At 42.1% G+C, this 12592-nt stretch overlaps 1 protein-coding gene across 1 annotated transcript in view; it reads right to left on the bottom strand.

Annotated features, from left to right (window-relative positions):
• LOC309566191 (integrin alpha-IIb-like) overlaps window positions 1-12592 on the bottom strand; it is a 110297-nt gene that overhangs the window by 25744 nt on the left and 71961 nt on the right. Inside the window, exons 12-16 of the mRNA XM_082271277.1 lie at window positions 11182-11384; window positions 4889-5071; window positions 4695-4740; window positions 3060-3164; window positions 945-1000 (exon numbers count right to left, since the gene is read on the bottom strand). Coding sequence (XP_082127403.1) covers window positions 945-1000; window positions 3060-3164; window positions 4695-4740; window positions 4889-5071; window positions 11182-11384 — 593 coding nt within the window. The remainder of the gene's footprint in view (window positions 1-944; window positions 1001-3059; window positions 3165-4694; window positions 4741-4888; window positions 5072-11181; window positions 11385-12592) is intronic.

Here is a 12592-nt window from a genome sequence, read left to right as displayed (position 1 = left end):
GGAGCGGACAGTGCCGGTGGGGGACTAAAAACGAGGAGCTGAGGGACTGTATTGTACAGAGCAGGTAAGTATAACATCTTTTCTGTCTTAATAAAAAAATATCCTTTAATATCAATTTAAAGCAGAGTTCCGGCCTTAAAGTTTTTTTTCCGATAAAAATACCCCCGGGACCCTGTTTCACTTACCTGTAAGAAGAAATACTTACCTTGAAAATGTCTTGTCCAGCGAGCAATCCCAGGTGTGGGCAGCTGAAGCACGAGCGTCCCTCTTCGTGTCCTCTTCAATGACATCGGAGTCCCAGAATGTCCTGCACCAACCCTGCTCGTCACTTCCGGTGCAGGCGCGTCATCCCTGCACAGCTTCTGGGCATGCCCAGAAGCTGTTTAGCAGGGAATGACGCGTCAGCACCGGAAGTGACGAGCAGGGCCGGTGCAGGCGCATTGACTCCTGGGATCTATGATGTTCGGCTCCCAGAAGTCAATGCAAGCAGGAAGTCACAGCGCGGGCCGCGGCCGCAGAGGGAGGAAGTGGAAGGAAGGAAAGTATATTTTCTTCAAAAACAAGGTAAGTAAAGCAAAAAAAAAAAAAAAAAATTGTGATTATCCAATTCTTTTTCAGGTTACTTAGAGCAAGCAGATGTCAAATTTTCGTTTTGAGGCTGGAACTCCACTTTAAAGGCAAACCCTCATGCTACATAGCTTTCATACTTTTTGATACTTCTAAATATATTGTACAATCAGGTTCTATAGTGTATGGGTAGCTTTACACATAATAATCCAGCAAGGGGGTGATTTACATGCTACACCAGCTCAGTTGAATTTGGTGCACAGTATGCTAATATACAGTAAGTACAATGGAACATGGATAAGGAAATCTGGCAGTTTATACAAGCCCTATAAGAGTATGTACATGGTATGCAAATAAGGTATATAAATTATTCTCACTCAGTGTGTTGGGTAGACTTTTCCCCGAGGTCCGGACACAGACGCTCACAGTGAAGCTAGAGAAATCACAGACATATCAATCACTATAATGAACACACAGGAATGTTATTTACCTACAAATGTTACTATTGTAGCAGTGCTCCCTAATTCGGGAGGCCACTGGCCCTTCCCAATAGGGGTTTCCACTTTACTGAAAGATTCAACTAATGCCTCTTGAACCTCATAATAGGAAAAGGTGAAGGTGCTAATTCCTGCAGGATTTGGGTTTTCATGTTCTTACTTTTCTCCTTTTATCGTGTCCCAAGCACAAACAACCCACGCCCATCCTATCATAGATGATAGCCATTCAGGCCTACCTCTACCTGCTCCTTAAAGGACTTGCATGAATGCTGTAGGGCTGAGTCATATCACATCCATAATGCTATCACAGAACTCAACACAATTCAGGCCTGTCATAGATTCAGAATTTGTAATGATGCCTGAACAACCAGGTTACATGGGGGAGATGTTGAAAGCAGAAGGGTTGATAGCAATAACAAAACTACCTTGTGTATATTTTATTTCATACCCTTTTAGAGTCCATTCACAATGCCGCGACTTGTGAGGAGACTTGTGTGCCCTCAAGTCGCCCCAAGTCGCTTGACATAACAAAAGCAGTGTAAATCAATGAGAGCCGTCTTAATTGGCACTACTGAAGTCGCTCCGACTTCAGAAAAGGGTCCTGTACTACTTTGAGGCGACTTGTATCTGACTTGTCCCAAAGGACTTCAATGGGAGTCACCTCCAAGTTGGATCCTTATCTTATTTGAAGCGACTTGTGATCTGACTTTGCATGAAGAAGAAGGAAAATTAGCCAGGCATTCCCCACATTGCAGCCATGCCTACAGTTCCTATATACCATTATCTCTGCCTGGTCTGTGTGAGTGGCACTGGTGGACACTGATACGTGGCACTGGTGGACACTGATTCGTGGCACTGATACGTGGAACTGGTGGACACTGGTACGTGGCACTGGTGGACACTGATTCGTGGCACTGCTATGTGGCACTAGTGGACACTGATTCGTGGCACTGCTACGTGGCACTGATGGACACTGATTCGTGGCACTGGTGGACACTGATTCGTGGCACTGGTGGACACTGATTTGTGGCACTGATACGTGGCACTGGTGGACACTGATTCGTGGCACTGGTGGAAACACAGAGCTGAAACTTCACAGGTACACTTTTTAGACCCCCCCCCCCAGACACTAATTAATCCAAAGAAATCTCATTTTTTTTTTTTTTTTTACTAATTTTTTCAATAATTGGCTCTCTATCAATTTTTACAAACTTTTTTTGGTGGGCAATGAGTAAATTGGCCAAATACAAATGGCCAATAATTCACAAGTTGCGCTGAAGTTGCGCTGAAAGTCGCGCTAACAAGTCGCCCCTTATGAGGCGACTTAGAGGTCGCGGTAGTGTGAACCGGCTCTTACAGCCAAATTTATTTAATGCCATACAGATTACTGATATTTTTCCACATTTTAATTGTTTGGTATGGTCGAAACTACCACATTTTAATTGTTTGGTATGGTCGAAACTACCACATTTTAATTGTTTGGTATGGTCAAAACTACCACCTTTGCTCATTTTTCTAATCGTTTTAGAGAAATAGCCATTTAGAATTTCCAAAAACATCCAATCCTTTTAAGTTCTAAATTTACTGTATAGATCAGGCATGTCCAACCTGTGGCCCGCGGGCTGCATGCGGCCTGGAACCACAGGCAATGCAGTCCACTGCCCCCTGACAATTTTCTTTTTTTTTTGCTGGGGAGGAAGGAAGTCGGCCGCTGTCATACGAAGCCCCGCCTCCTGGACCGGCTCCCATGATAAACAGCACATTGGTGACGTCTATCAAAAGAGCCGGTCCAGGAGGCAGGACTTTGTATGACAGCGGTCACCGGGTAAGCGGGAGATCCCCACTCTGTGTAATCCAGCGGCTCTCCTCTCTCTTCATTGCAGACTGCATTGGATGGGCACGCACTGGTTATTTTATTTATATATTTTCTGAACCCATATAGTAAAGAACACAGAAAATGTCAGAAAAATGAAGTTGCTCTAACAGCTGCCTCACCAGCTGACATCACCAATACTGGGCTGTTTACAGTTCTTCAGGTCCGGGTTCAAGGAATCTGGAGTGAATATCAAGGAAGTATGGAGAAGAACTACCGGTTGGGCTCTGGAACAAAGAATACAAAAAATTAGGATCAAAGAAGCAGAGTATAGCACCAAAATAATTATATCTTTCTACAACGCATAAAGTTCTCTTTAAAATAACAAATATAATGTATATACAGTAAATATACAGTACTGTGCAAAAGGCAGGTGCAAAGAAATGCTGTAAAGTAAGAATACTTTCCAAAACATATATATTCATTTATTTTTATCAATTTACAAAATGCAAAGTTGGCAAACAGAGGAAAAATCTAACTCAAATCAATATTTGGTATGACTACCCTTTTGGTTTTAAAACAGCATCAATTCTTCTAGGCACACAGTTTTTGAAGTAACTTGGCAGGTAGATTGTTCTAAACAATTTGGAGAACGAACCACAAACAGACTCAATGATGGTGAGATCACGGCTCTGTGGGGGCCAAACCATCACTTCCAGGATTCTGTGTTCTTTTTTACGCTGAATATAGGTTTTAATGACATTGGCTGCTTGTTTTGGGTCAGAATTTGAGGCCAATCAGACGCCTCCCTAATGGTATGGCATCATAAATATTTATCTGCCTGTATTTCTAAGCTTTTAGGACAGCATTGATTCTGATCTCATCTCCAACTCTATTGGAGAATGCAGTCCCAAAGTTGCAAGGAACCTCCACCATGCTTCACTGTTGCTTGCAGGCACTCATTATTATATTACTCTGCCCAATGCTGAAATGCAACAGCATATTTTTTCCATTATGTACTACCATTAAAAGAGGTGTTGTATCAGTCCCAAATTTATTCGGAAGCAGGACAATGACTGCGGACACACAGCTAAAATAATTAAGAACTATCTTTAGTGAAAAGAAGAGCAAAGAGTTGTGAAAGAGATGGTATGGTCCCCACAGAGCCCTATTCTCAATACCATTGAGTCACTCTGATATTACATGAAGAGAGAAGCAACAGAGACAGGATAAATCCAAGAACTGTCAAAAGTTTTGCTAGATGTTTGGAACAACCTACCTGCTAAATACCTTAAAGAACTGTGTACAACTCTACCCAGAAGAACTGATGCAGTTTCAAAGGCAAAAGGTAAACACACCAAATATTGATTTGAACTTGGTTTTTCTGTTTAATGCTTTTTTTTGTAGTTTAAATTGACTAAAAAAAAAATATATATTAATTGCATATTTTTGAGAGCATCTTCATGTTTGTCTAAAATGTTTGCACAGTACTGTACAGGATCTTAAAAAAGCTCCCCTCTATGTTTGGTTAAAATTGTAAATAAAAATTTTATAAAAATAACAGTGTACCAAAATAACAAATTATACAAAAAAACAAGCTTTTTAAAAAATGAAGATGCATTGATAAGATTATTTACCTATTTTTATTTTGTGATCTCATAATTATCTATATCTAAAATAAAATATATTATTTTTTAAGAACGCACAGGGAGTGGAGGCCACTTCCAGGTATGCAAAAATCCCTAAATGGCTCAAAATATATCCTATAAAAATCCCATGTAATGTTTTTAGAATTAGATCTATGTAAAGTCTCTTACCTGAAGACATAGACTTTGTTGGCTTCAAAAGCACCAACTACCAGATCTGCAAGGCAAAGAGTTCAGTTCAGTTTTTAGTGCAGATGGAGAAAGGGGGAGCACAGTACTTGGATGCATGACACTGAATAATTAAAAAGCTAGAAGCTTCTCTGAAATTCCATTGGGAGTTATATGGTTGTTTTTTGGTTCATTACCTGGATATCCATTCTGGTCAATGTCTTCTCCTCCTCTCAAAGAAAAGCCAAATCTGGATGGTGCTGCTTGGGGGCTTTCCAAGATCTGTGATGGATGTGTAGACAACCCTGACTTTTCACCCTTGTAAATGTAAACACAGCCAGCTCCAGATTGACCTCCAAAAGGAGAGCCTACAGCCACGTCTAGAGAAGAAAGATAATTGCAGAGGAAGAGGACAGAACTAAATGTAATATTTCAGGTTTGAGGAAATGCCAATGACCTATTAAACCACCTGAGTATTCCAAGATTGAATTTGCCATACTAGAAGTTACATTTCCAGATATGGATATGGATTTTTTAGAGACTTCAGCACAGAGCAAAAGCATTTTGGGGTCAGAAAACACCCCCTTAATCAAACCTATAAAAGATACAACAAATAAATAATATACAAGACGAAAAATAAAATAGCATTTATGATATTTTAATATATAAATATTATTATACTTATAATTGTAATGTTTAGCAATAGGATAACCCTAGGCTTCCAGCACAATTTTCCATTTCTTTCAAACTGAACTAACTGTAGCTTCTTATATCACTATGCATTTTTATGTTGGAGTTTAGCCACCCAGGGTTTAGTTTTGCTCTTTTAAATTTATTTCCCTTTGGAGTGCACTGGCCAATCCCTTTGTTTAGTATGCTCTTGAAGTACTCCCATTTTTCCTCCGTGTTCTTTGTTCCCAGGGTTGTATCCCATTTGATATTTTCTAGCAAAGAGCGCAGTTTTGGGAAATTGGCTCTTTTGAAATTCAGTGTCCTTATATTACCCTTGTGTTTCCTATTACTATGATTAATACTGAAACTAATTGATCTATGGTCACTGTTTAAGTTGCCCCGTATTTCTATATCCGTTAGCAGGTCTGTATTGTTGGTAATCAGTAGGTCAAGTACCGCATTGTTCCTTGTCGGTGCATTCACCATCTGACCCATAAAATTGTCCTGCAAAACATTTAGGTACTGCCGAGCCTTGGCTGAATGCGCGGTTCCTTCTGCCCAGTCTATATCTGGATAATTAAAGTCCCCCATTATAATGACATTTCCCATCCTTGCTGCCAATCCCATCTGTGAAAGGAGGTCCTCCTCCCCCTCCTCCCTCTGGTTGGGGGGCCTATAGCATAAGCCTAATATTACTTTCCCCATAGTGCCTTCCCTTTGAAGTTCTACCCATAGGGATTCTGCCTCGTCCATAGCTCCATTATTATCATCCCTCATATTTACCTGTACACTGTTCTTAATATACAGACATACCCCTCCCCCTTTTTTACCTTCTTTATCTCTGAGATAAAGGGAATACCCCGAATGGTCACCATCCAATCATGAGAGCTGTCGAACCAAGTCTCTGTAATCCCCACAAAATCTAAGTCCTCCTCATACATCAACAGCTCCAGCTCTCCCATCTTGTTGGCCAAGCTTCTAGCATTGGTATACAAACCTCGTAATTTTGACCAGATGCATACCATATCCTCATTTGATGTTGTTTTTAGGCTGCTTTTGTGATTTTTCCCCATACCCCCCTTGGATTTAGGAACTCTGAACACCCTACCGCTAATGTCCCCATTTGTGCCCGCTGAACCTTGCTCCCCACTGGCTAATTCTACATCTGTACCCTCCCCCCATCACCTAGTTTAAAAGCCCCTCTAAAATACTTCCTTGGAGGTCCTAGTGCTCAACTTAGCTCCTAAGTCCCTGAAATCATTTAGGACTCTCCATCTCCCTCTGCCTATGTCATTGGTACCCACGTGTACCATGACAGCTGGGTCTTCCCCAGCCTCACCCAGTAATCTGTCACCCGATCCGTGTTGTGCCGAACCCAAGTGCCCGGTAAACAAGAGACAGTTCGGCGCTCACAGTCTTTGTGACAGATTGCCCTGTCTGTCCTTCTAATGATTGAGTCCCCTACCACCAGAACCTGTCTTTCCTTTCCCTTTCTCCCGCTCTCACTGGAAGAGTTCTTCCCCTGGCAGCTAGGGGCATCGCTCTGCTCCAGCATTGCTGGTCCCTGACTGGTTTCCCCAACGCCACGCAAAGGGGCGTATTTATTGGGGTGCTGCAGCCCAGGACCGGCCTCCTTGCCTTGTTCCCTTCTACCCCTCCTAACTGTCACCCATCTACTCTGCTCTGATACCTGCATCCCTGTATCTCCGCCCTCCTCTGTGCAGTGCAGGCCCTGGCCTGCATGTGTCGGGTACGATCCCAGCTCTCCTTCAGTATGGAGAGCCTTCTCAGTGTTGCCAGTTGCTTCCCTAGATTCAGGACGCAACGTGAAGCAACGAAAACCAGGGAAGCAACGTGCTTACATTTTGTGCAGCTGTATTCGCCCTCAATCGCATGGTCGAGGAACGTATACATGCCACAAGATGTACACTGAATCGCATCTCCACACCCGACGGGCATTGTACCTACTAATCTAATCTAATGGGGATTCAGTAATTTAAGTCTGTCCTGTGTGGCTGTTTTCTAGCTTCCTAACTCTACTTTCTTACCCTCTGGTACTCCGCGACACTCACTGATTCTCTCTCAGGTACTCACAGGTACTCCCAGACACTCAGGTACTCACAGGTACTCCCAGACACTCAGGTACTCACAGGTACTCCCAGACACACAGGTACTCCCAGACACTCAGGTACTCACAGGTACTCCAAGACACTCAGGTACTCACTGGTACTCCCAGACACTCAGGTACTCCAAGACACTCAGGTACTCCCAGACACTCAGGTACTCACAGGTACTCCCAGACACTCAGGTACTTGTCGATACTCAGGTACTCACAGGTGCTCACGGATACTCAGGTACTTACAGACACTCAGGTACTAATAGGTACTCACAGACACTCGGAGGAAAAATCGAGTACTTCAAGAGCATATTAAACAAAGGGATTGGCCAGTGCATTCCAAAGGAAAATAAAATTAAAAGAGCAAAACTAAAACCTGGGTGGCTAAACTCCAACATAAAAATGCATATTAATACTAAAGAAAAGGCCATCAAAAAATACAAGGCTGAGGGGTCATTGGCAGTATTCAAGCATTACAAAGAGCGTAATAAGGAATGTTAAGGCGAAATCAAGGCGGCTAAAATAGAACACGAGAGACATATAGCGGAAGAGAGTAAAAAAAACCCTAAGAAATTCTTTAAGTATATAAATAGTAAGAAAGCGAGGCCAGAACACATTGGCCCCATAAAAGACGAAAAAGGAAATCTGGCCACAGAGGACAGAGAGACGGCAAAAGTGTTAAATAATTTCTTCTCTTCGGTCTTCACAAATGAATTGGGGGGGCTATACTAACCCAGCTTGTAATGCTAAACTAAATAATACACCTCAGGAAGTACCCCGAGGGTTCTTAAAGAGCTCAGCCAGGTGATTGCCAGACCATTATTCTTGATCTTTAAGGGTAGTCTACAGACGGGTATGGTGCCAGCTGATTGGAAAAAAGCCAACGTGGTACCAATATTTAAAAAGGGGCCGAGATATATCCCGGGTAACTATAGGCCGGTCAGCCTAACATCAGTAGTCTGCAAGATTTTGGAGGGGATGTTAAGGGACTACATACAAGACTTTAGTAATGAAAACTGTATTATTAGTAGTAATCAGCATGGATTCATGAAAAATCGTTCTTGCCAGACCAATCTATTAACCTTCTACGATGAAGTGAGCTGCCACCTAGATAAAGGAAAGCCTGTGGATGTGGTGTATCTGGACTTTGCAAAGGCATTTGACACCGTTCCCCACAAACGCTTACTGTACAAACTAAGGTGAATAGGTATGGACCATAGGGTAAGTACCTGGATAGAGAACTGGCTCCAGGGGAGAGTCCAGTGGAGGTGATAAATGGGGAGTACTCGGATTGGGCGGGTGTGGAAAGTGGGGTCCCCCAAGGTTCTGTCCTGGGACCAATCCTGTTTAATTTATTCATAAATGATCTAAAGGATGGGATATCTAGCACAATCTCGGTATTTGCGGATGATACTAAATTAAGTATGCCAATATCTTCTATGCAGGATGTGGAAACCTTACAAGCAGACCTGAACAAAATAATGGGGTGGGAAACTGCATGGCAGATGAGGTTTAATGTTCAAAAATGTAAAGTAATGCACTTGGGCGTCAGAAACACGAAAGCAAGCTACTCACTAGGGGGGAAACTAGGGGGGAAACCTCTGGGTGAATCTAAGATGGAAAAGAACGTGGGGGTGCTAGTGGACAACTGGCTTGACAGTGGCATGCAATGCCAAGCCGCTGCAAACAAAGCCAACAGAATACTGGCATGCATAAAAAAGGGGATTCACTCCAGAAATAAAGAGATTATTCTCCCACTTTACAAGACTCTGGTCCGGCCACATCTGGAGTATGCTGTCCAGTTCTGGGCACCGGTCCTCAGGAAGGATGTGCTGGAACTGGAAAGAGTCCAGAGAAGGGCAACAAAAATAATTAGGGGAATGGAGGACATCAGCTATAAAGAAAGACAGGCATTGAACTTATTCTCTCTGGAGAAGAGACGCTTGAGGGAGGATATGATATCAATGTACAAATACTGTACTGGTGACCCTAGCATAAGAAACAAACTTTTCAGAGAAAGGGAATACAATAAGACAAGGGGCCACTCACTAAATCTAGAGGAAAAACGGTTTAACCTTAAAATACGTAAGGGGTTCTTCACTGTCAGAGCAGTAAGGATGTGGAATTCTCTTCCACAAGCAGTCGTATCAGCAGGGAGCAAAAAACTATTTGATGGGCACCTTAAAGACCACAACATACAGGGGTATACAATGTACGGTTAACAACAATCACACACACACACATCACAGGATGAACTGGATGGACTGATTTCTTTTTTCAACCTCACAAACTATGTAACTGTGTAACTATGCAACAATAGAGTGGAGATTTCAAGCTCCAAACACCATCACGGCCTTCACAAGGTGTCACACTCTCCTTCTGTGTATTCATTTGACCTTTAACCAGTTATGGATTTTAGATATAAGAAGACAAAGGTTAGTCAATTCAACACTAATTTTAAAAACATTTTAAAAAAAAATTAAAGTGATTGTAAACAATCACCTTGTAAAACAGCCCATTTAGTTTAAAACAGAAATTAAAGGCAAAAAACATTATAAATACCTTTTTTTCCCCTTTTTATAAGTGATATCATTCCCTCTGTTCTCAGCTGCATAAGGGCTCATGCACACTGCAACTCAAAGAAGCTCAAATAAGCTGCTCCTACCATTGTTTGAGCTTTTTTTGAGCTCTTGTTGTTTCTGCCTGGAAACCCTTCCTCCATGTTAGCCAATGTGTACATGCACACTGTGGCTTTTTCATGTGTTTACAGGCATATGTTCTTAAAGGCAGGAAAAAAAAAAAAAAAAAAAAAAACAACCAAACCCACGTTTTGAGAGGAGCTTTCGAGCAGAAAAGGTGTCTAAGTGCCCAAGAACCCAGGAAAAAGGCATAAAAAAATGGGAAAGCACAAAAAAAAAAAAAAAAAAGATAAAATGAGCTAAGGGGAGGGTTTGTGAAAAAAAAAAAAAATGCTTATGCTCAAGAAAGCTCAAATAAGCTTGAAGAAGCTCGAAAAAATGTGCAAAAGAGCACAAGCTTCTTAAGCTTTTAGGCAGAGAAATAAAAGCCCAAATGCCTGTAAAAGCAGCTTTTTTTTTTTGAGCTGCATTGAGCTGCAGTGTGCGTGAGCCCTAGGAGCTGGGGGGAGGAGGAGATGCAGCAGTACACTGATCTTCCCAGTGAATGGATGTGCGGGGGGGCATGTCAGGACAAGTCTGAACATTGGAGGAGAGCACACTGAATTCCCAGCATAGCTAGAGAACTGACCTTGGTATGCTCTCATGCTTAGTGCGGTCAGTTTCTAATAGGTAAGCAGAACGACTGACAGAATTACCAGGGATTTCACATAAAGGAAGTAATACAAAGAAAACAGGATACTTTCTCATACAAGTACATGTTACAGCAGGCACATGTCAGGAATATGAAGTGTTGGGGTAACAAACACTTTAAAATGGTCCAACTCTTAAAAGGGCGCTAAGCTCCTATAAAGGCAATGTAAAGATTTTTATTTTTACTTCTTCTGGATCAACTTATGGTTAGGGGTTATGATGTGAGCTATTATTTTTATTAATTAAGATTTATATTTTCTTACAGTTGAATTTATTGGACGTATCTCTTTCCAACCTGGCTTTATAACTATCTTTGGAAGAAAGCATGTGTTTTTTTTTTTTTTAGATTACAGACAAAAAGGTCATCTGATACCATTGTATCCATCTTGATCCAGGTCCCCTAGAGGAGCAATGGATGCACCAAAACGTCCATACACTCGATTTCCCCTAAGAATCTGTGGATTCTTGTCCAAAAATCTCTTCTGCAGGTATATGTAGACTTGCCCAACTTCCAGGAACTTTCCACCTGACCTGCGCTCCATGAAAAGGGGAGCTCCCACCAGTAGATCATCAAGCCTGCAAGTAAATATATAGAATAGATGTCAACAAGGGTGAAGAGCTTTTGTACAGTAGCTGTCATTCTGACTGAAAAGCAAAGATCAAATATATCAATATATTCTTACTCCACTATCATTCAAGTTCAAACTCTTACTCCGCTACCGGTAATGTAACATTAAACCTGTTTATTGGGTGAAAACAACACCAATTCCAACACAGAAAATATTGATATATCAGGACCACAAGCTTGGGTCGGCATCCATTTGAATAAAGTTTATACTCTAATAAAGTAATCCCCAACCAATGGCTAAGGACCCAGATGTACCCAGCAATTTCCTTTGAGTTTATTCTTGGCACCCTGTTAGCTCAGGTGCTCAATATTGGCACCAGCAGATCTCCATTCTCACAAATATCAAATCAAGTAGGGGCTATCTAATAAATCATTGTATAAACCCATAATACAATTCAAAACACGTTATTTTCTTAACCGCTTGCCGACCGCCGCAAGTACATATACTGCGGCGGTCAGCCCCGGCCAGGCAAAGTGACGTACCGGTACGTCACTAGCCTGTGAGCCAATAGGGGGCGAGCGCGCACCGCCGGAGGCGCGCTCCCGCCCCCGCTCATACCCTAACAAATCCGCGCGTGTGACCGGCGGACCCGATGTCTGCCGGTCACTCGCGATCGTCCGCTGTGAAGGGAGAAAGGCAGGCGGCTAATGTAAACAAAGCCGCCTGTCATTCTTCCCTTTGTAACAGCAGAGTTCTAACGGTCCTGCTATGTAGGACCGTAGATCTCTGCTGTTACATGTAAAGCCACATCCCTGCACAGTTAGAAACACGCCCCTAGGGACACACTAAACCCCTCATTCTCCAATAAAGTTAACCCCTTCCCTGCCAGTGTCATTTTTTACAGTAACAGTGCATATATATAGCACTGATTACTGTAGTAATGTCACTGGTACCCCCAAAAGTGTAAAAAATGGCAGTCAAGGGTCCGATCTGTCCACCGCAATGTCGCAGTCCCTCATAAAAAATCGCAGATCGCCGTCATTACTCGTTACAAAAAAAAAAAAAAACAACAAAAATGACAAAAATCTTTCCCTTAGTTGGTAAACGCAATAACTTTTGCGCAAACCAATCAAAATACGCTTATTGTGATTTTTTTTTACCAAACATATGTAGCAGAAAACAAATTGGCAACAAATGTTAAAAAAAATGGATTTT

Source organism: Pelophylax lessonae (genome assembly GCF_965119305.1).
Source record: "Pelophylax lessonae genome assembly, chromosome: 11".
Taxonomy (NCBI): Eukaryota; Metazoa; Chordata; class Amphibia; order Anura; family Ranidae; genus Pelophylax; species Pelophylax lessonae.
The sequence above is the reverse complement of the archived record's forward strand: the minus strand, read 5'-3'. Positions and strand labels throughout refer to the sequence as shown.